Raw genomic sequence first — 25,095 nt, forward strand, 5'->3', positions numbered from 1 at the left:
GTTTGGACCCCTGCACTGAACACTCAACCTTCTCTCTGCAGACAATATTTTGGAAGATAAAGTTTCAAATTGGCAGAACAATTTTGATGTCACATGAAACTAAAAAAAACTATCTTTGTGCCATAAAATACAGAATTTATTAACAAAATGAGACAGAGGTGAATGGGTCTTGTTGAGAAACTTTTGTGTAAATAACACAAGGACATCTCATCTGCTCACTCAGCCGCCCCCTCAATAGAAAGCGAGGTTATAACAGGCAAACAGCAGCTAGATGAGACGCTCTTTGTATGGTGCCTTGTAAGAAATGAGGATGACTCCCCAAATACTGCTATGTTTCTGCCTGTTGGGTAAGTAGATGTTAATACAAGCTCTTGATGGAACATATCAATTTGTAAATTGCATATTTAAAATATTATTTCTGGATAGATGTTCTTGTATCCAGGTTATCTTATTTTCATGTTGGGTTCATCACCCATCGGATCCCAGCAGTAATAACTCCACTATTTGCTGTTACTGCTGGGGCTGTAACTGTGCAATTACTCATGTCGTGAGCTAAAATATTCATAAGCATTAGTGATGAGTAAATCTGGCGATATTTGAATTTGGCTTTGCTTGAATTTGGCTAGAAAATTAGGTTTACATTAATTATATTCAAAGGTAATCAAATATACAGTATATTATTGTGCTCTGATGTCTACAGAACATAGTGAACATATGTAAAAAATGTAAAAAAAACAAACATTATACTCACCAAGCCCTCACCTGCTGTGCAGCCCGGAACTGGCCTTATCTTTCTCTTGGTATCTGGTGTGATCTTCTGCACTTTCTGGCACCAGGTATCTTTGGCATCTTCTGTCCGTACACTTGATCGGACCAAAGATAGGTGAGAGCCGGATGAGTATTAAAGGGAACCTGTCACCCCCAAAATCATGGGTGAGGTAAGCCCACCGGCATCGGGGGCTTATCTACAGCATTCCAGAATGCTGTAGATAAGCCCCCGATGTATCCTAAAAGATGAGAAAAAGACGTTAGATTATACTCACCCAGGGGCGTTCCCGCTGTTGGTCCGGGTCTGGCACCTCCCATCTTCATCAGATGACGTCCTCTTCGGGTCTTCACGCTGCAGCTCCAGCGCAGGCGTACTTTGTCTGCCCTGTTGAGGGCTACTGCGCAGGCGCTGGGAAAGGTCAGAGAGGCCCAGTGCCTGCGCACTGCAGTACTTTGCTCTGCCCTCAACAGGGGAGACAAAGTACGCCTGCGCCGGAGCTGCAGCGTGAAGACCTGAAGAGGACATCATCTGATGAAGATGGGAGGTGCCGGACCCGGACCAGCAGCGGGAACGCCCCTGGGTGAGTATAATCTAACGTCTTTTTATCTATTTATTTATATGGATGTGGTGCGCCCCTGGGATCCAGTCGCCACAGAGTACTGCACCTCACCCAGAGGTGTGGTATTCTGCTCTCAGGTAAGGAGAGGGAACTGCACAGAACCCTACACCTGCATCCAACACTAGACAATTCAGTCAGGGCACCTGTGTGTACTGTTATGACCTGGTGGTAAGGACAATAATGGACCTGGTGGTTAAGAGCACACGGAATGACCTGATAGTTACAAATAATATAGGACGAGCTCTGAGACATGGGAACTCTGCTGACCGCAATCCCTAATCCTATCACACACACTAGAAATAGCCGTGGATTGCTCCTAACGCTCCCTATGCAACTCGACACAGCCTAAGGAACTAGCTAGCCCTGAAGATAGAAAAATAAGCCTACCTTGCCTCAGAGAAATTCCCCAAAGGAAAAGGCAGCCCCCCACATATAATGACTGTGAGTAAAGATGAAAATACAAACACAGAGATGAAATAGATTTAGCAAAGTGAGGCCCGACTTACTGAACAGGCAGAGGATAGGAAAGGTAACTTTGCGGTCAGCACAAAAAACTACAAAAAGACCACGCAGAGGGCACAAAAGATCCTCCGCACCGACTCACGGTGCGGAGGCGCTCCCTCTGCGTCCCAGAGCTTCCAGCAAGCAAGACAAAAATCAAAATAGCAAGCTGGACAGAAAAATAGCAAACTAAAGAAAAACAAGCAGGAACTTAGCTTCTGCTGGGAAGACAGGTCACAAGAACGATCCAGGAGTGAACTAGACCAATACTGGACCATTGACAGGTGGCATGGAGCAATGATCTAAGTGGAGTTAAATAGAGCAGCCAGCTAACGAATTATCCTCATCACCTGTGGAAGGAAACTCAGAAGCCGCCGCCCCACTCACAAACAACAGAGGAAGCCCATGGACAGAACCAGCCGAAGTACCATTCATGACCACAGGAGGGAGCTTGACAACAGAATTCACAACAGTACCCCCCCTTGAGGAGGGGTCACCGAACCCTCACCAGAGCCCCCAGGCCGACCAGGACGAGCCAAATTAAAGGCACGAACCAGATCGGCAGCATGAACATCGGAGGCAAAGACCCAGGAATTATCTTCCTGACCATAACCCTTCCACTTGACCAGGTACTGGAGTTTCCGTCTCGAAATACGAGAATCCAAAATCTTCTCCACCACATACTCCAACTCCCCCTCAACCAACACCGGGGCAGGAGGATCAACGGATGGAAACACAGGCGCCACGTATCTCCGCAACAACAACCTATGGAATACATTATGGATGGCAAAAGAAGCTGGAAGGGTCAAACGAAATGACACAGGATTGAGAACCTCAGAAATCTTATACGGACCAATGAAACAAGGCTTAAACTTAGGAGAGGAAACCTTCATAGGAACATAACGAGACGACAACCAAACCAAATCCCCAACACGAAGTCGGGGACCCACACAGCGCCGGCGGTTAGCGAAACGTTGAGCCTTCTCCTGGGACAATGTTAAATTGTCCACCACATGAGTCCAAATCTGCTGCAACCTATCCACCACAGTATCTACACCAGGACAGTCCGAAGACTCAACCTGCCCTGAAGAGAAACGAGGATGGAAACCCGAATTGCAGAAAAACGGCGAAACCAAAGTAGCCGAGCTGGCCCGATTATTAAGGGCGAACTCAGCCAAAGGCAAAAAGGACACCCAATCATCCTGATCAGCAGAAACAAAGCATCTCAGATATGTTTCCAAAGTCTGATTGGTTCATTCAGTTTGGCCATTTGTCTGAGGGTGGAAAGCCGAGGAAAAAGACAAATCAATGCCCATCCTAGCACAAAAGGCTCGCCAAAACCTCGAAACAAACTGGGAACCTCTGTCCGAAACGATGTTCTCCGGAATGCCATGTAAACGAACCACATGCTGGAAAAACAATGGCACCAAATCAGAGGAGGAAGGCAATTTAGACAAGGGTACCAAATGGACCATCTTAGAAAAGCGATCACAAACCACCTGACCTCTTTTGAGAGACAGGGAGATCCGAAATAAAATCCATAGAGATATGCGTCCAGGGCCTCTTCGGGACCGGCAAGGGCAAAAGCAACCCACTGGCACGAGAACAGCAGGGCTTAGCCCGAGCACAAGTCCCACAGGACTGCACAAAAGAACGCACATCCCGCGACAAAGATGGCCACCAAAAGGATCTAGCCACCAAATCTCTGGTACCAAAGATTCCAGGATGACCAGCCAACACCGAACAATGAACCTCAGAGATAACTTTATTCGTCCACCTATCAGGGACAAACAGTTTCTCCGCTGGGCAACGGTCAGGTCTATCAGCCTGAAATTTTTGCAGCACCTGCCGCAAATCAGGGGAGATGGCAGACAAAATTACCCCCTCTTTGAGAATACCCGCCGGCTCAGGAACACCCGGAGAGTCGGGCACAAAACTCCTTGACAGGGCATCAGCCTTCACATTCTTAGAGCCTGGAAGGTACGAAACCACAAAATCAAAGCGGGAGAAAAATAGCGACCAACGAGCCTGTCTAGGATTCAACCGTTTGGCAGACTCGAGATAAGTCAAATTCTTGTGATCCGTCAAGACCACCACGCGATGCTTGGCTCCTTCAAGCCAATGACGCCACTCCTCGAATGCCCACTTCATGGCCAACAACTCTCGATTGCCAACATCATAATTGCGCTCAGCAGGTGAAAACTTTCTAGAAAAAAAGGCACATGGTTTCATCACCGAGCCATCAGAACTTCTTTGCGACAAAACAGCCCCTGCTCCAATCTCAGAAGCATCAACCTCGACCTGAAATGGGAGCGAAACATCTGGCTGGCACAACACAGGGGCAGAAGAAAAACGACGCTTTAACTCCTGAAAAGCTTCCACAGCCGCAGAAGACCAATTGACCACATCAGCACCCTTCTTGGTCAAATCAGTCAACGGTTTAGCAACACTAGAAAAATGACTGATGAAGCGATGATAAAAATTAGCAAAGCCCAGGAACTTTTGCAGACTCTTCACAGATGTCGGCTGAGTCCAATCATAAATGGCCTGGACTTTAACAGGGTCCATCTCGATAGTAGAAGGGGAAAAAATGAAACCCAAAAATGAAACCTTCTGAACTCCAAAGAGACACTTTGACCCCTTCACAAACAAAGAATTCGCACGAAGGACCTGGAACACCATTCTGACCTGCTTCACGTGAGACTCCCAATCATCCGAAAAGACCAAAATATCATCCAAATATACAATCAGGAATTTATCCAGGTACTCTCGGAAGATGTCATGCATAAAGGACTGAAATACTGATGGAGCATTGGAAAGCCCGAATGGCACAACCAGGTACTCAAAATGGCCCTCGGGCGTATTAAATGCTGTTTTCCATTCATCGCCCTGTTTAATACGCACAAGATTATACGCACCACGAAGATCTATCTTGGTGAACCAACAAGCCCCCTTAATCCGAGCAAACAAATCAGACAGCAGCGGCAAAGGATACTGAAATTTGACTGTGATCTTATTAAGAAGGCGGTAATCAATACAAGGTCTCAAAGAACCATCCTTCTTGGCCACAAAAAAGAACCCTGCTCCCAATGGCGACGACGACGGGCGAATATGACCCTTCTCCAAGGATTCCTTTACATAACTCCGCATAGCGGCGTGCTCTGGCACAGATAAATTGAACAGTCGGCCCTTAGGAAACTTACTACCAGGAATCAAATCGATAGCACAATCGCAATCCCTATGAGGAGGTAGGGCACTGGATTTGGGCTCATCAAATACATCCCGGTAATCCGACAAAAACTCCGGGACTTCAGAAAGGGTGGATGACGAAATAGACAAAAATGGAACATCACCATGTACCTCCTGACAACCCCAGCTGGACACAGACATTGATTTCCATGGATTATGGACCTGTAGCCATGGCAACCCCAATACGACCACATCATGCAGATTATGCAACACCAAAAAGCGAATATCCTCCTGATGTGCAGGAGCCATGCACATGGTCAATTGGGTCCAGTACTGAGGCTTATTCTTGGCCAAAGGCGTAGCATCAATTCCTCTCAATGGAATAGGATACTGCAAGGGCTCCAAGAAAAAACCACAGCGCCTAGCAAACTTCAAGTCCATCAAATTCAGGGCAGCGCCTGAATCCACAAATGCCATAACAGAATAGGATGACAAAGAGCAAATCAGAGTAACGGACAAAAGAAATTTCGACTGTACCGTACCAATGGTGGCAGACCTAGTGAAACGCCTAGTGCGCCTAGGACAATCGGAGATAGCATGAGTGGAATCACCACAGTAAAAACACAGCCCATTCCGATGTCTGTGTTCGTGCCGTTCAGCTCTGGTCAAAGTCCTATCACATTGCATAGGCTCAGGTCTATGCTCAGATAATACCGCCAAATGGTGCACAGCTTTACGCTCACGCAAGCGTCGATCGATCTGAATGGCCAAAGACATAGACTCATTCAGACCAGCAGGCATGGGAAATCCCACCATGACATCCTTAAGGGCTTCAGAGAGACCCTTTCTGAAAATTGCTGCCAGGGCACATTCATTCCACTGAGTGAGTACAGACCACTTCCTAAACTTCTGACAATATATCTCTACCTCATCCTGACCCTGACACAGAGCCAGCAAGATTTTCTCTGCCTGATCCACTGAATTTGGTTCATCATAAAGCAATCCGAGCGCCAGAAAAAACACATCAACATCACGCAATGCCGGATCTCCTGGCGCAAAGGAAATTGCCCACTCTTGAGGGTCGCCACGTAACATAGAAATAATGATTTTCACTTGTTGAACAGGGTCACCTGAGGAGCGAGGTTTCAAAGCAAGAAACAATTTACAATTATTTTTGAAATTCAGAAACTTAGATCTATCCCCAAAAAACAAATCAGGAATTGGAATCCTAGGCTCTAACATCGGATTCTGAACCACAAAATCTTGAATGTTTTGTACCCTTGCAGTGAGATTATTCATACAAGAGGACAGACCTTGAATGTCCATATCTACACCTGTATCCTGAACCACCCAGAGGTAAAGGGGAAAAGAGAGACAAAACACACTGCAAAGAAAAAAAAATGGTCTCAGAACTTCTCTTATCCCTCTATTGAGATGCATTAATACTTTGGTCCACCTGTACTGTTATGACCTGGTGGTAAGGACAATAATGGACCTGGTGGTTAAGAGTACACGGAATGACTTGATAGTTACAAATAATATAGGACGAGCTGTGAGACATGGGAACTCTGCTGACCGCAATCCCTAATCCTATCACACACACTAGAAATAGCCGTGGATTGCTCCTAACGCTCCCTATGCAACTCGACACAGCCTAAGGAACTAGCTAGCCCTGAAGATAGAAAAATAAGCCTACCTTGCCTCAGAGAAATTCCCCAAAGGAAAAGGCAGCCCCCCACATATAATGACTGTGAGTAAAGATGAAAATACAAACACAGAGATGAAATAGATTTAGCAAAGTGAGGCCCGACTTACTGAACAGGCAGAGGATAGGAAAGGTAACTTTGCAGTCAGCACAAAAAACTACAAAAAGACCATGCAGAGGGCACAAAAGACCCTCCGCACCGACTCACGGTGCGGAGGCGCTCCCTCTACGTCCCAGAGCTTCCAGCAAGCAAGACAAAAATCAAAATAGCAAGCTGGACAGAAAAATAGCAAACTAAAGAAAAACAAGCAGGAACTTAGCTTCTGCTGTGAAGACAGGTCACAAGAACGATCCAGGAGTGAACTAGACCAATACTGGAACATTGACAGGTGGCATGGAGCAATGATCCAAGTGGAGTTAAATAGAGCAGCCAGCTAACGAATTAACCTCGTCACCTGTGGAAGGAAACTCAGAAGCCGCCGCCCCACTCACAACCAACAGAGGAAGCCCATGGACAGAACCAGCCGAAGTACCATTCATGACCACAGGAGGGAGCTTGACAACAGAATTCACAACAGTGTACCCTAAGGGAGGAAGGCCTCATCCCAGTTTGGATAGGAAAGGGTGTTGGAGGAGTGGGTGGGGTAGGTAGAGTAGGGGAGGAGCTTAGTAAGAAAGAGTCAGGAAAGATCTAGAAAGTTAGGGAGTTGAGGAGAAGAGTGGAGCTGAGGAGATGTGAGAGTCTGCGGCTCCTGTCAGACAAAAAGACTGAAACAGACAGAAAGGTGTTTCCAAAGAGAGGGAGCTGAAGGAAAGTGAAGCTAAAGAAAGAAGAGAAGGAAGGGGTCCTAGAGTCACGGGTAGTGAGAAGTCGTCCCGTGGGGCTCGCATTCACGCTGACCATAGTCAGGTGGAGGGACCAGGTTGCAGTCAGGGGACCAGCCCCAATCTAGTGGAGAAACTAAGTATTCAGCTAGACAACCGGAGGCTGTGGTATCTGTATGTGCCACAGCCACATCTGCACACATTCACTGAAAAGGTAGCCACAAAGGATCCAGGGGGATTTAGTGCACACCGCCTGACAAGATTCGTGGCTGCTGGCTTGGGACACTGTGGCAGGCGCAGGGCAGCAGAGGCAAAGCCAGCACAGAGAGACGGCCAGGAAAGGACATATGAAAGAGGGCTCTGGAAAGTGCATCTGAATTACTTGAGAGCTGGCTGGACCACAAACCTGGAGGACACAGCACCCCGGCTGGTTCAACTAAGAACCGTGAGTAAAGCATTGGAAACTGCACCCCGCTGAGTCCTCACACTTATTTACTGTGCCATCCACCCTGCACTACATCTACCATCAGCAACACCATCTTTTACAACCTAAGTGCCCTGGGACTAAAGCTCTACCTGTGGAGAATATATCTGTACCAACTCTGCTGCATCACCCTCGACCCCAGCGGTCTCTTTAAGCAACATTGACTAACATCTCCTATTTGCCTAATACCACAGGTGGCGTTTTGAATATTTATTCCATAAACCTTATTTCCCCCTTTTCACATTTTTTGGATGCCCAAAGCCATGGACTGGGTCACTGCTGCAGTGACTACTTCCCCCTTAAGAACCGGCCCGGTACCGAGTATCCCCACGGCTCTGGGGGGCGTTCCATTTTGGCGTCATGAACAGGATGGACCATCCCAGTAAACTAGATCCTGTGCACCATAGACTGTGTTAAATTGCGCAACACTTGTCGCCATTACAGCACCACGAGGCATGCAGGAGAAGAAAGGTGTGTCATCGTGGGTGGAACCCAACTGTGAAGCGCGAAAATCATGCCCGCCCACTGCAAATACTACTATAAAACGAGGACATGTCCATCATCGAGAGAGATCCGCCTCCTGATTTGCTATGACGGGAATAGGAAGAAAAAGAAACCCCGCCCACGAAAGAGGAGAGAGCAGGAACCAGACCTGGGTGGAAGAAAAGACCCAGACGGCAAGATGGCGGAGGAAGGTGAGCGAGCACCAGTGCATGAGGTGGAGCAGGAGGACTCCCCCAGCCGAGACTTGGAAGACCTTTACGAGTCGCCTGCGGTGGATCCAGATCTCCTGGATGTGGAGGTGGAGGAGCTGGCCCACCAGCTCATGCAGACTCAGCTGGCAGCGGTGAGCAGGTGGACATCAGCCCTGCAGAAGAAGATCAATCGGGAGGAGCAGCGTCCCGTTCTGCGGCCAATGTCTCTAACCGCAGCGGAGGAGGAGACCGGCACCGGTGAGACACCATCAGCAGGTATTGTTACTGACCCCGCTGCAGTGACAGACCCTCCTCCAGTGACCAACCCTGCTCAGGCGACCAACCTTGCTCCAGTGACTGACGGCACCTTAGTAGGCCCACTTCCCACCCCGATGGCCCCTAGACCTGGCTGCACATCAAAAAATGCGCCCCGGGACAGGACACCAGACATCTTAGGCGAGATACCAGCCCCACTGACACCAACGAGTGGGCCCCAGGAGGTGCACGCTGAGCCGGTGGTAATTAAAGGGGAACCCCACAGGGCTGATATGATCTAGCTCCAAGGGGAAATCCCGGCCATCACATGGGAGGAATATCGCAGGGAGCAAAATATGATGCAGAAAGGAGGGCCTGGCAGGAGGAGAGGGAGAAGAGGAACCTAAAGGCTAATGCCCAAGCCTATAAGAACCAGCACATAGACCAAGGCCCACTGCGGCAGGGGGTGGTAATTGCCTTTACACCGGTGGTAGGGCCAACTATACTGTTACTGTATGACACCCATTGCGCTATTTAACCAAGAACTTTCCCAGCCGGCGAGTGGCCAGCCCCAGCTACTGCCCTGGAAACAGCAGAAGTGAGCAAGAGATAGCATGTGACTCTAAATAGTTAATTTACCTGAAAAGGTTAAAAGTAAAAGACACTACGATCATAGACGGTGAGTGATCAAGAAACTTTCCATTGTAAATAATTACCACTTCTTAAGGTGCTCCTTATTGATTTTACTAAACTTATTTAGTGTGGGCAGAACCTTTCTTGTTAATGTTGTACCACAGAACTAAGTGATTCAGTGCACACCGCCCTACAAGAACCATGGCTGCTGGCTTGGGACACTGTGTGGCAGGCGCAGGGCAGGAGAGGCAAAGCCAGCGCAGAGAGACAGCCAGGAAAGGACATATGAAAGAGGGTTCTGGAAAGTGCACCCAAATTACTTGAGAGCTGGCTGGACCACAAACCTGGGGGACACAACACCCCGGCTGGGGCAGCTAAGAACTGTGAGTAATACATAGGAAACTGCACCCCGCTGTGTCCTCACACTTATTTATTGCGCCATCCATCCTGCACTACATCCACCATCTGTAACACCATCTTTTAAAACCTAAGTACCCTGGGACTAAAGGTACCTTCACACTGAATGATATCGCTAGCGATCCGTGACGTTGCAGCGTCCTGGCTAGCGATATCATTCAGTTTGACAGGCAGCAGCGATCAGGATCCTGCTGTGCCATTGTTGGTCGGTGCAGAAAGTCCAGAACTTTATTTCGTCGCTGGACTCCCTGCAGACATCGCTGAATTGGCGTGTGTGACGCCGATTCAGCGATGTCTTCACTGGTAACCAGGGTAAACATCGGGTTACTAACTGTGCTTTCCGGCTGGCGCTCATAGTCAGTGCAGAGAAGCAGAGCGCCGGAGGACAGACAGCGGAAGGTAAGTATGTAGTGTTTGTTTCTTTTTACGTTTACGCTGGTAACCAGGGTAAACATCGGGTTACTAAGCGCGGCCCTGCACTTAGTAACCCGATGTTTATCCTGGTTACCAGAAGACCGGCATCGTTGGTCGCTGGAGAGCTGTCTGTGTGACAGCTCTCCAGTGACCACACAGCGACGCTGCAGCGATCGGGATCGTTGTCTGGATCGCTGCAGCGTCGCTAAGTGTGACGGTACCTTAAAGCTCTACCTGTGGAGAGCTGTATCAACTCTGCTGCATTACCATCAGCCCCAGCTGTCTCTTTAACCCCTTAATCCCATATGACGTACTATCCCGTCCAGGTGACCTGGGACTTAATTCCCAGTGACGGGATAGTACGTCATATGCGATCGGCCGCGCTCACGGGGGGAGCGCGGCCAATCGCGGCCGGGTGTCAGCTGCCTATCGCAGCTGACATCCGGCACTATGTGCCAGGAGCGGTCACGGACTGCTCCCGGCACATTAACCCCCGGCACACCGCGATCAAAGATGATCGCGGTGTGCCGGCGGTACAGGGAAGCATCGCGCAGGGAGGGGGCTCCCTGCGTGCTTCCCTGAGACGATCGGTACACGGTGATGTACTCACCGTGTACCGAGCGTCTTCTCCCTGCAGTCCCCGGATCCAAAATGGCCGCGGGGCTGCATCCGGGTCCTGCAGGGAGCACTTCCGGGTCAGGATCAGGCTGCAGCTGCAGCTCTAATCTTGCCCGGCTGTATGTCAGATCACCGATCTGACAGTGTGCTGTGCACACTGTCAGATCGTTGATCTGTGATGTCCCCCCCAGGGACAAAGTGAAAAAGTAAAAAAAAAAATTTCCACACGTGTAAAAAAAAAAAAAAAAAAAAAAATTCCTAAATAAAGAAGAAAAAAAAAATATTATGCCCATAAATACATTTCTTTATCTAAAAAAAAAAACAAAAAAACAATAAAAGTACACATATTTAGTATCGCCGCGTCCGTAACGACCCGACCTATAAAACTGGCCCACTAGTTAACCCCTTCAGTGAACACCGTAAGAAAAAAAAAAAAAAAACGAGCCAAAAAACAACGCTTTATTATCATAACGCTGAACAAAAAGTGGAATAACACGCGATCAAAAAGACGGATATAAATATCCATGGTACCTCTGAAAACATCATCTTGTTCCGCAAAAAACAAGCTGCCATATAGCATCATAACCAAAAAAATAAAAAAGTTATAGTCCTCAGAATAAAGCGATGCCAAAATAATTATTTTTTCTATAAAATAGCTTTTATCGTATAAAAGCGCCAAAACATAAAAAAAATGATATAAATGAGGTATCGCTGTAATCGTACTGACCCGAAGAATAAAACTGCTTCATCAATTTTACCAAACGCGGAACGGTATAAACGCCTCCCCCAAAAGAAATTCATGAATAGCTGGTTTTTGGTCATTCTGCCTCACAAAAAATCGGAATAAAAAGTGATCCAAAACTGTCACGTGTCCGAAAATGTAACCGATAAAAACGTCAACTCGTCCCGCAAAAAACAAGACCTCACATGACTCTGTGGACCAAAATATGGAAAAATTATAGGTCTCAAAATGTGGAGACGCAAAAACTTTTTTGCTATAAAAAGCGTCTTTTAGTGTGTGACGGCTGCCAATCATAAAAATCCGCTAAAAAACGCTATAAAAGTAAATCAAACCCCCCTTCATCACCCCCTTATTTAGGCTAGGTTCACATTGCGTTAATGGGTTAATGCTAACGGACAGCGAAAATGTCATAATTAACGCCGTGCAACGGGTCCGTTAGCACACCCATTGACAGCAATGTGATTTTTGGGTGTAGCGCATCGCTAGAGCGTGCCATGTTCGGCTCGCGCTAGCAAGGTGCTGTTCTTTTGTGGCGCGCCCGAGCAGCGTCCGCAGCGCGCCCGAGGTCCGATCCCCGATCTACCAGAGGGGGGACGTTAACGCGACCACTAAACACGACACCTAAAAAGACATTGCGTTAGCGCAATCCGCTAGCGCTAAACGGATTTCCCTAACACAATGTGAACCTAGCCTTAGGGAAAAATAATAAAATTTAAAAAAATATATTTATTTCCATTTTCCCATTAGGGTTAGGGCTAGGGTTAGGGTTAGGGCTAGGGTTAGGGTTTGGTTTACATTTACGGTTGGGATTAGGGTTGGGATTAGAATTAGGGGTGTGTCAGGGTTAGGTGTGTCGTTAGGGTTACAGTTGGGATTAGGGTTAGAGGTGCGTTTGGATTAGGGTTTCATTTATAATTGAGGGGTTTCCACTGTTTAGGCACATCAGGGGCTCTCCAAACGTGACATGGCGTCCGATCTCAATTCCAGCCAATTCTGCATTGAAAAAGTAAAACAGTGCTCCTTCACTTCCGAGCTCTCCCGTGCGCCCAAACAGGGGTTTACCCCAACATATGGGGTATCATCGTACTCGAGACAAATTGGACAACAACTTTTTGGGTCCAAGTTCTCTTGTTATCCTTGGGAAAATAAAAATTTGGGGGGCTAAAAATCATTTTTGTGGGAAAAAAAAGGATTTTTTATTTTCACGGCTCTGCGTTGTAAACTGTAGTGAAACACTTGGGGGTTCAAAGTTTTCACAACACATCTAGATAAGTTCCGTGGGAGGTCTAGTTTCCAATATGAGGTCACTTGTGGGGGGTTTGTGCTGTTTGGGTACATCAGGGGCTCTGCAAATGCAACGTGACTCCTGCAGACCAATCCATCTAAGTCTGCATTCCAAATGGCGCTCCTTCCCTTCCGAGCTCTGCCATGCGCCCAAACAGTGGTTCCCCCCCGCATATTGGGTATCAGCGTACTCAGGACAAATTGGACAACAACTTTTGGGGTCCAATTTATTCTGTTACCCTTGTGAAAATACAAAACTGGGGGCTAAAAAATAATTTTTGCGAAAAAAAAATAAAATTATTTTAACGGCTCTGCGTTATAAACTGTAGTGAAACACTTGGGGGTTCAAAGCTCTCAAAACACATCTAGATAAGTTCCTTAGGGGGTCTAGTTTCCAAAATGGTGTCACTTGTGGGGGGTTTTAATGTTTAGGCACATCAGGGGCTCTCCAAACCAACATGGCGTCCCATCTTAATTCCAGTCAATTTTGCATTGAAAAGTCAAATGACGCTCCTTCCCTTCCGAGCTCTGCTATGCGCCCAAAAAGTGGTTTACCCCCACATATGGGGTATCGTCGCACTCAGGACAAATTGCACAACAACTTTTGTGGTCTAATTTCTTCTCTTACCCTTGGGAAAAAAAAAAATTGGGGGCGAAAAGATCATTTTTGTGAAAAAATAAGATTTTTTATTTTTACGGCTCTGCATTATAAACTTCTGTGAAGCACTTGTTGGGTCAAAGTGCTCACCACACATCTAGATAAGTTCCTTAAGGGGTCTACTTTTCAAAATGGTGTCACTTGTGAGGGGTTCCAATGGTTAGGCACATCAGGGGCTCTCCAAACGCAACATGGCATCCCATCTCAATTCCAGTCAATTTTGCATTGAAAAGTAAAATGGCGCTCCTTCCCTTCCGAGCTCTGCCATACGCCCAAATGGTTTACACCCATATATGGGGTATCAGCGTACTCAGGACAAATTGGACAACAATTTTTGAGGTCCAATTTCTTCTCTTACTCTTGGGAAAATAAAAAATTGGGGGCGAAAAGATCATTTTTGTAAAAAAATATGATTTTTTATTTTTACGGCTCTGCATTATAAACTTCTGTGAAGCAATTGGTCGGTCAAAGTGGTCACCACACATCTAGATAAGTTCCTTAGGGTGTCTACTTTCCAAAATGGTGTCACTTGTGGGGGGTTTCAATGTTTAGGCACATCAGGGGCTCTCCAAACGCAACATGGCGTCCCATCTCAATTCCTGTCAATTTTGCATTGAAAAGTCAAATGGCGCTCCTTTCCTTCCGAGCTCTGCCATGCGCCCAAACAGTGGTTTACCCCCACATATGGGGTATCAGCGTACTCAGTACAGATTGTACAACAACGTTTGGCATCCATTTTATCCTGTTGCCCTTGGTAAAATAAAACAAATTGGAGCTGAAATAAATTTTGTGTGAAAAAAAGTTAAATATTCATTTTTATTTAAACATTCCAAAAATTCCTGTGAAACCCCTGAAGGGTTAATAAACTTCTTGAATGTGGTTTTGAGCACCTTGAGGGGTGCAGTTTTTAGAATGGTGTCACACTTGGGTATTTTCTATCATATAGACCCCTCAAAATGACTTCAAATGAGATGTGGTCCCTAAAAAAAAAAATGGTGTTGTAAAAATGAGAAATTGCTGGTCAACTTTTAACCCTTATAACTCCCTAACAAAAAAAAATTTTGGTTCCAAAATTGTGCTGATGTAAAGTAGACATGTGGGAAATGTTACTTATTAAGTATTTTGCATGACATATCTCTGTGATTTAAGGGCATAAAAATTTAAAGTTGGAAAATTGCGAAATTTTCTAAATTTTCGCCAAATTTCCATTTTTTTCACAAATAAACGCAAGTTATATCGAATAAATGTTACCACTAAAATGAAGTACAATATGTCACGAGAAAACAATGTCAGAATCGCCAAGATCCGTTGAAGCGTTCCAGAGTTATAACCTCATAAAGGGACAGTGGTCAGAATTGTAAAAATTGGCCCGGTCATTAACGTGCAAACCACCCTCGGGGCTTAAGGGGTTAAGCAGTGTCAGCTAACGTCTCCTATTTGCCAAATGCCACAGGTGGCGTCATGACCATTTATCTCATAAACTTTAATTCCCTTTTTCACATCTTTCATTGGACACCCAGGGCCACGGACTGTGTCACTGCTGCTGTGACCACTTCCCCCTTATGAACTGGCCCGGTTCCGAGTATCCCCACGGCCCTGGTGGGCGCTCCAGATGAGGTGAAGATTGATAGTTTTCAATGTAGCGACTGTCATCCATTATTTGACAAATATTCATTACTATTTACAGACTCCACATTTCGTTGGTAGCTCATGATTATTCTCTCCGTTGCACACATAGCAGATCCGAGCATAGAATAGCTGAGCTGTGCTACAACTCGGTTGTCAGAGCAACTGTAGGAGGAATGGAATGTTTCATTTTTTTAGAAAAGGGTCATAGGTGCATCTGTTTTTCATGTATTATACAGGGTCATTAGGTGCAAATGTTGCTGGTATCAGTGGGATCTTCAGCACAGCATTAGCTGAGCTTTGCTTGCAACATGTGTAAGGAGGTGGCGGAGAGCCTCACATGCATCCTCTCCCCTGGACGCTGGTCATACTATGACGTGCGGCACCTCATGGTTTATTAATGCAAATGTATTTGTTATGTGTTATGTACTGTAATGTGGATGTCTTTAATATGTGTCCTGTATTCAACTAGGGTAAGGATAGAATCTTAGGTAGAAAGGACCATAGTGGGGGCATCATAGAGATAGCGAATAGAATAGATTAGGAGTGTCGGCTAGCTACAGATAGCATAGGGGTTGTCAGTAGGGAGGAGTTAGAGCAGGGCAGAGCCATAGGGATATAGAAGAGGCACTTCCTGTGAAGGCAGCAGAGCCCGGGCAGCCTTGCCCAGGGCAGGGTGCATGCAGCAGTGACAGCAGACAGTCGGTCGGCAGTGGAGATAGAGCTGCCATGGTAGGAAGGGACCACAGGCTGAGTATCATGCCGATGGCCACCAACTTAACAAGGACCATCCCAGGAAGGACCCCGGGTCTACGACAGGAGCAAGAGTAGCTGAGATGGCATCACCTCTCCCTATTGGAATCAAGCGAGGGGATGGCAGAAAGCTGCTGACACTGGAAATATGGACAAAACAAAGATTGTCTAGAAATAAGGCCGGGATTTCCAAAAGAAGAGAGAAAGCTAACAGGAAAGATAGAGGCTGCCCGGAAGGCAGGGAGAGATCAGGAGATGTCCCTTTGTAAAGTTTGTGCTGAAAATGTGATGAATGCCCTATTGAATAATAAAGTTCAACTGTTGGAAAAGAACTGTGTCTCTGGGATGTTTTGTGGAGCTGAGGAATGCGGAGCTGGGATGACAGAACTTGAAATGACTCTGACAGTGATTGTAAGTGTACTGCTGTGCACACTGCACATGCAGCTGAAGGGACAGTGTATTTTATCTGTGGGGCGCCAGGGTGTGGGAACAGAACAGCCAGTTGCCACGACTACTGCTCTGGCAGTCTTACACATGGATGTTAAATATTTTATTAGACAGGGTCATTAGGGCGATCTGAGTATGCTTGACTGACAGCACTTTTGGAGGATGAATTGATAGGGTTCATGTAGCTGTGGGGAATCATCATGCAAGGATTATAGATTCAAATCAGTGCAGATTTAAAAATAGGTCTTATTGGCGCACATGACATTACTACAATATAATTTTGGGAATAACCCTTCAGGTGTCATGCACAGTGTAGGAAAGACTAAGTGCAACACAAAGAGATGAGGGGAAGGGATCCCAACACTTGGGAAGGGGGGAGTGGCGACCCCTAGGCACCTATCACTGAGCAGGAACCTAATCCCTGCCTGACCCTGGCACTAAGCCCTGCTTAGGGAAGGACGCGGTAAGCACTAGTCTATCCCCACTACCACTTAAAACAGCTGCAATAAATGAACAAGGGGAACACTTATCTTGAGTAGAATCAGAGATGTAGCACAGATGTCCTCCAGCAACACCAAAGAGGAAGATAGCTGACTGCTATAGCTCCAAGCCTAAACAGGGGAAAATAGAAATATCACTGGCAATTCCCAGCAGCAGGCTAGGAGTCGATAAACACCCAAGTCCAAGTGTGTCAATTAGAGCTGGAGAAAGGTTGCCACTTTGTCAAAGTGTTAGAAGGGTTAAGAAGGGGTTTGCAATGCCAAATGCAGAGACCTTCTGTACCTAGATACAGTGTAACTGTCTGCACTTCTGATACCCGTGACATCAGGTCAATGCGGTTTCAGGAAAATCTGAACTTCTGACACTATAAATCAGGCTTGGATTTATTTGAACGGTTCATTTTTATGAATAATATTTTATTTCCTTGATTAACCCTTAATCTGCAATTTTCCAGCTCTGAGCTCTGCAGCCCCCAGTGGAAGAAATGTACGTTGGTGTGTGACGTACATTTCCTTGACTAACCCTTAATCTGCAATTTTCCAGCTCTGAGCTCTGCAGCCCCCAGTGGAAGAAATGTACGTTGGTGTGTGACGTCAGATGCTGAAGAACAAAAGTGCAATGACCTGGTGGCCTCTTGTCATGTGGATGAGATTCTACTCACATGTGTGAAAAAATCCAGCACCGAGGACTGTGTGAGAGCGATCAGTGTGAGTACATCATCATGGAAATCTACTTTAGACAATGTCTACTTGCTAGAAGGTTCCATTGACAATAAGTTGACCACAAAGTGTCTTGACTGTTCGGGCTCCTGGCTTTTGGGTGTAATCTGACACAGAGTCCATTAAAATGAATGGTCTATCTGTGTGATGCAGGAAAGGACAATTCCTCCAGTGCAAAAGACCGTTTTTATAGCTTCTCTCCATTTTGGCCAAAGATGAGACTGGGTATATAAAAATGAGTTGTCTAAATGATTCTTTTCAACTCTCCTAGAACATCTGGTAAGTTCATGGAAAAAAAACTCATGAATTTCCTAGGAGAATTGGCAAATCACACAGGCCCAGGCCTAATCCTTTTAAACCTTTCTTCTGTAATGTGAAATTGAGTGGAGACCTCCCTGACAATAACAATTTGAGCTGTCAGACAGGTGACAATTGGTAGGTCATCATTTAGAGAGAAGGTAACTACAGGATGCCATTTCTTTAGTAGATGAATACATTAACTAGTCAGTTATTTTGTTTCCTTGAGGAAATTGTGATTTCTTAATTATTAGAAACTAGCTAAAGAGCCCAGCGTTGCCCGGGCATAGTAACTAACTGTGGTTAGTTATAACAAATTATAATGATTATCCTCCATCCCATAGTCCCGTGCCCATATACCCATCATACATATCCTCCATCTCATAGTCTCATACCCATATATCCATCATACTTAACCTCCATCCCTTAGTCCCAAGTCCATTTACCCATCATACACATCCTCTATCTCATAGTCTGGTGCCCATATACCCATCATAGTCAAATAAATAAGGCAGCACACTGTAGCGCCAAAACCTGCAAACATGAAACATGAAAATTGAATTGCATTACTGCACTAGAAATATGAAAAATTGAGAAAGTGTAGCGCATAAATTGGCCAATTTATGTGTACCTTTTAGCCACGACAAGGCATTTCTCGTTTACAAGGGCCTAGCAATGCCTTTCCTCTCTGAGAATAAAGTCTTCAACTGAATGGGAACCCAATGTGAGTCCTCTCTTTGACTAAAATCTCTCTCTCTCTCTGTGGAGGGGTAGTATTCCTGCTGTGATTAAAAACACCTGTGGCTAAAAGAAGGAGTGCTCAGTCAGACAGCTAATGAATACAAATTTTAAAAAACTGACCATCACATCCAAACATAGACTAAGTGTGAACAGGTGCTAACCTAGAGTCACTAGCACTCCTCCTTTTAGTCACAGGTGTTTTTAATCACAGCAGGACCACTACCCCTCCACAGAGAGAGAGAGAGATTTTAGTCAAAGAGAGGACTCACATTGGGTTCCCATTCAGATGAAGACTTTATTCTCAGAGAGGAAAGGCATTGCTAGGCCCTTGTAAATGAGAAACGCCTTATCGTGGCTACAAGGTACACATAAATTGGCCAATTTATGAGCTAAACTTTCTCAATTTTTCATATTTCTAGTGCACTAATGCAATTCAATTTTCATGTTTCATGTGTGCAGGTTTTGGCGCTACAGTGTGCTGCCTTATTTATTTGACTGTATGCGAGTTGGTGACTCTAGGTTCAGCACCTGTTCACACTTAGTCTATGTTTGGATGTGACGGTCAGTTTTTTGAAATTCATATACCCATCATACACATCCTCCATCCCATAGTCCCGTGCCCATATACCCATCATACACATCCTCCAACCCATAGTCCCATGCTCATATACCCATCACACATCCTCCATCCCATAGTTCCGTGCCCACATAACCATTATGACATCATCTTTGCCATGGCAACCTTTCTGACATCATTGTCATCATGGCAACCTATTATGACATCATCACCATGGCAACCATTATGACATAACCGTCACCATTGCCACCTACTATGACATCATCATCGCCTTGACAACCATTATGACATCATCTTTGCCATGGCAACCTTTATGACATCATCATCGCCATGGCTGTTGTGAATTCTGTTGTCGGGCTCCCTCCTGTGGTCATTAATGGTACTTCGGCTGGTTCTGTCCATGGACTTCCTCTGGTGGGTGTTTCTGAGTTTCACAGGTGACGAGGTTAATTCGTTAGCTGCTGCTCTATTTAACTCCACTTAGATCTTTGCTCCATGCCACCTGTCAATGTTCCAGTATTGGTCTAGTTCACTCCTGGATCGTTCTTGTGACCTGTCTTCCCATCAGAAGCTAAGTTCCAGCTTGTATTTCTTTGGTTTGCTATTTTTCTGTCCAGCTTGCTATTTAATTTGTTGTCTTGCTTGCTGGAAGCTCTGGGACACAGAGGGAGCGCCTCCGCACCGTGAGTCGGTGCGGAGGGTCTTTTTGCGCCCTCTGCGTGGTCTTTTTGTAGGTTTTTGTGCTGACCACAAAGTTACCTTTCCTATCCTCGGTCTGTTCAGTAAGTCGGGCCTCACTTTGCTAAATCTATTTAATCTCTGTGTTTGTATTTTCATCTTTACTCACAGTCATTATATGTGGGGGGCTGCCTTTTCCATTGGGGAATTTCTCTGAGGCTTTATTTTTCTATCTTCAGGGCTAGCTAGTTTCTTAGGCTGTGCCGAGTTGCATAGGGAGCGTTAGGCGCAATCCACGGCTATTTCTAGTGTGTTTGATAGGTTTAGGGATTGCGGTCAGCAGAGTTCCCACGTCCCAGAGCTTGTCCTTATTATCAGTAACTATCAGGTCATTCCATTTGCTCTTAACCACCAGGTCCATTATTGTCCTGACCACCAGGTCATAACAGTACAGGTGGCCCAAAGTACTAATGCATCTCAATAGAGGGATAAGAGAAGTTCTGAGACCATTTTTTTTTCTTTGCAGTGTGTTTTGTCTCTATTTTCCCCTTTACCTCTGGGTGGTTCAGGACACTGGTGTAAACATGGACATTCAAGGTCTGTCCTCTTGGATGGATAATCTCACTACAAGGATACAAAACATTCAAGATTTTGTGGTTCAGAATCCGATGTCAGAGCCTAGGATTCCAATTCCTGATTTGTTTTTTGGTGATAGATCTAAGTTCTTGAATTTCAAAAATAATTGTAAATTGTTTCTTGCCTTGAAACCTCGCTCCTCAGGTGACCCTGTTCAACAAGTAAAGATCATTATTTCTTTGTTACGTGGTGACCCTCAAGACTGGGCATTTTCCCTTGCGCCAGGAGATCCGGCATTGCGTGATGTTGATGCGTTTTTCCTGGCGCTTGGATTGCTTTATGACGAACCTAATTCAGTGGATCAGGCAGAGAAAATCCTGTTGGCTCTGTGTCAGGGTCAGGATGAAGCGGAGATATATTGTGAGAAGTTTAGAAAGTGGTCTGTGCTCACTCAGTGGAATGAATGTGCCCAGGCAGCAATCTTCAGAAAGGGTCTCTCTGAAGCCCTTAAGGATGTCATGGTGGGGTTTCCCATGCCTGCTGGTCTGAATGAGTCTATGTCCTTGGCCATTCAGATCGATCGACGCTTGCGTGAGCGTAAGGCTGTGCACCATTTGGCGGTACTATCTGAGAATGGGCCTGAGCCTATGCAATGTGATAGGACTTTGACCAGAGCTGAACGGCAAGAACACAGACGTCGGAATGGGCTATGTTTTTACTGTGGTGATTCCACTCATGCTATCTCCGATTGTCCTAAGCGCACTAAGCGGTTCGCTAGGTCTGCCACCATTGGTACGGTACAGTCTAAATTTCTATTGTCTGTTACTCTGATTTGCTCTTTGTCATCCTATTCTGTTATGGCATTTGTGGATTCAGGCTCTGCCCTGAATTTGATGGACTTGGAGTATGCTAGGCGCTGTGGTTTTTTCTTGGAGCCCTTGCAGTATCCTATTCCATTGAGAGGAATTGATGCTACGCCTTTGGACAAGAATAAGCCTCAGTATTGGACCCAATTGACCATGTGCATGGCTCCTGCACATCAGGAGGATATCCGCTTTCTGGTGTTGCATAATCTGCATGATGTGGTCGTTTTGGGGTTGCCATGGCTACAGGTTCATAATCCAGTATTGGACTGGAAATCTATGTCTGTGTCCAGTTGGGGTTGCCAGGGGGTACAAGGTGATGTTCCATTTTTGTCTATTTCGTCTTCCACTCCTTCTGAAGTTCCAGAGTTTTTGTCGGATTATCGGGATGTATTTGATGAGCCCAAAGCCAGTGCCCTACCTCCTCATAGGGATTGCGATTGTGCAATTAATTTGATTCCTGGTAGTAAGTTTCCTAAGGGCCGATTGTTCAATTTATCTGTGCCAGAACACGCCGCTATGCGGAGTTATATAAAGGAATCCTTGGAGAAAGGCCATATTCGCCCGTCGTCATCACCGTTAGGAGCAGGGTTCTTTTTTGTGGCCAAGAAGGATGGTTCTGTGAGACCTTGTATTGATTACCGCCTTCTTAATAAAATTACAGTCAAATTTCAGTATCCTTTGCCGTTGCTGTCTGATTTGTTTGCTCGTATTAAAGGGGCTAGTTGGTTCACCAAGATAGATCTTCGAGGGGCGTATAATCTTGTGCGTATTAAACAAGGCGATGAATGGAAAACAGCATTTAATACGCCCGAGGGCCATTTTGAGTACCTGGTTATGCCATTCGGGCTTTCCAATGCTCCATCAGTATTTCAGTCCTTTATGCATGACATCTTCCGAGAGTACCTGGATAAATTCCTGATTGTGTATTTGGATGATATTTTGGTCTTTTCGGATGATTGGGAGTCTCATGTGAAGCAGGTCAGAATGGTGTTCCAGGTCCTTCGTGCGAATTCCTTGTTTGTGAAGGGGTCAAAGTGTCTCTTTGGAGTTCAGAAGGTTTCATTTTTGGGGTTCATTTTTTCCCCTTCTACTATCGAGATGGACCCTGTTAAAGTCCAGGCCATTTACGATTGGACTCAGCCGACATCTGTGAAGAGCCTGCAAAAGTTCCTGGGCTTTGCTAATTTTTATCGGCGCTTCATCGCTAATTTTTCTACTGTTGCTAAACCGTTGACTGATTTGACCAAGAAGGGTGCTGATGTGGTCAATTGGTCTTCTGCGGATGTAGAGGCTTTTCAGGAGTTGAAGCGTCGTTTTTCTTCTGCCCCTGTGTTGTGCCAGCCAGATGTTTCGCTTCCGTTTCAGGTTGAGGTTGATGCTTCTGAGATTGGAGCAGGGGCTGTTTTGTCGCAAAGAAGTTCTGATGGCTCGGTGATGAAGCCATGTGCTTTCTTTTCTAGAAAGTTTTCGCCTGCTGAGCGTAACTATGATGTTGGTAATCGTGAATTGTTGGCCATGAAGTGGGCATTCGAGGAGTGGCGTCATTGGCTGGAAGGAGCCAAGCATCGCGTGGTGGTCTTGACAGATCACAAGAATTTGACTTATCTTGAATCTGCCAAACGGTTGAGTCCGAGACAAGCTCGATGGTCGTTATTTTTTTCCCGTTTTGATTTTGTGGTTTCGTACCTTCTGGGCTCTAAGAATGTGAAGGCTGATGCCCTGTCAAGGAGTTTTGTGCCTGACTCTCCGGGTGTTTCTGATCCGGCGGGTATTCTCAAAGAGGGGGTAATTTTGTCTGCCATCTCCCCTGATTTGCGGCGGGTGCTGCAAAAATTTCAGGCTGATAGACCTGACCGTTGCCCAGCGGAGAAACTGTTTGTCCCTGATAGATGGACTAGTAGAGTTATCTCTGAAATTCATTGTTCAGTGTTGGCTGGGCATCCTGGAATCTTTGCTACCAGAGATTTGGTGGCTAGATCCTTCTGGTGGCCGTCTTTGTCGCGGGATGTGCGTTCTTTTGTGCAGTCCTGTGGGACTTGTGCTCGGGCTAAGCCCTGCTGTTCTCGTGCCAGTGGGTTGCTTTTGCCCTTGCCGGTCCCGAAGAGGTCCTGGACGCATATTTCTATGGATTTTATTTCGGATCTCCCCGTCTCTCAAAAGATGTCGGTCATTTGGGTGGTTTGTGATCGCTTTTCTAAGATGGTCCATTTGGTACCTTTGTCTAAATTGCCTTCCTCCTCTGATTTGGTGCCATTATTTTTCCAGCATGTGGTTCGTTTACATGGTATCCCGGAGAACATCGTTTCTGACAGAGGTTCCCAGTTTGTTTCAAGGTTTTGGCGATCCTTTTGTGCTAGGGTGGGCATTGATTTGTCTTTTTCCTCGGCTTTCCATCCTCAGACAAATGGCCAAACCGAACGAACTAATCAAACTTTGGAAACATATCTGAGATGCTTTGTTTCTGCTGATCAGGATGATTGGGTGTCCTTTTTGTCGTTGGCTGAGTTCGCCCTTAATAATTGGGCCAGCTTGGCTACTTTGGTTTCGCCATTTTTCTGCAATTCTGGTTTCCATCCTCGTTTCTCTTCAGGGCAGGTTGAGTCTTCAGACTGTCCTGGTGTAGATACTGTGGTGGATAGGTTGCAGCAGATTTGGACTCATGTGGTGGACAATTTGACATTGTCCCAGGAGAAGGCTCAACGTTTCGCTAACCGCCGGCGCTGTGTGGGTCCCCGACTTCGTGTTGGGGATTTGGTTTGGTTGTCTTCTCGTTATGTTCCTGTGAAGGTTTCCTCTCCTAAGTTTAAGCCTCGTTTCATTGGTCCGTATAAGATTTCTGAGGTTATCAATCCTGTGTCATTTCGTTTGGCCCTTCCTGCTTCTTTTGCCATCCATAATGTGTTCCATAGGTCGTTATTGCGGAGATACGTGGCGCCTGTGGTTCCATCCGTTGATCCTCCTGCCCCGGTGTTAGTTGAGGGGGAGTTGGAGTATGTGGTGGAGAAGATTTTGGATTCTCGTGTTTCGAGACGGAAACTCCAGTACCTGGTCAAGTGGAAGGGTTATGGTCAGGAAGATAATTCCTGGGTTTTTGCCTCTGATGTTCATGCTGCCGATCTGGTTCGTGCCTTTCATTTGGCTCATCCTGGTCGGCCTGGGGGCTCTGGTGAGGGTTCGATGACCCCTCCTCAAGGGGGGGGGGTACTGTTGTGAATTCTGTTGTCGGGCTCCCTCCTGTGGTCATGAATGGTACTTCGGCTGGTTCTGTCCATGGACTTCCTCTGGTGGGTGTTTCTGAGTTTCACAGGTGACGAGGTTAATTCGTTAGCTGCTGCTCTATTTAACTCCACTTAGATCTTTGCTCCATGCCACCTGTCATTGTTCCAGTATTGGTCTAGTTCACTCCTGGATCGTTCTTGTGACCTGTCTTCCCATCAGAAGCTAAGTTCCAGCTTGTATTTCTTTAGTTTGCTATTTTTCTGTCCAGCTTGCTATTTAATTTGTTG

General features: G+C 46.1%; 1 protein-coding gene across 1 annotated transcript in view; it reads left to right on the plus strand.

Annotated features, from left to right (window-relative positions):
* Positions 1-233: 233 nt before the first annotated feature.
* Positions 234-25,095, plus strand: part of LOC138638537 (saxiphilin-like) — a 160,193-nt gene continuing 135,331 nt past the window's right edge. The window contains exons 1-2 of the mRNA XM_069727917.1: positions 234-347; positions 17,679-17,842. Coding sequence (XP_069584018.1) covers positions 305-347; positions 17,679-17,842 — 207 coding nt within the window. The 5' untranslated portion in view covers positions 234-304. The remainder of the gene's footprint in view (positions 348-17,678; positions 17,843-25,095) is intronic.

Source organism: Ranitomeya imitator, chromosome 5 (assembly GCF_032444005.1).
Source record: "Ranitomeya imitator isolate aRanImi1 chromosome 5, aRanImi1.pri, whole genome shotgun sequence".
In the NCBI taxonomy this organism is placed as follows: Eukaryota; Metazoa; Chordata; class Amphibia; order Anura; family Dendrobatidae; genus Ranitomeya; species Ranitomeya imitator.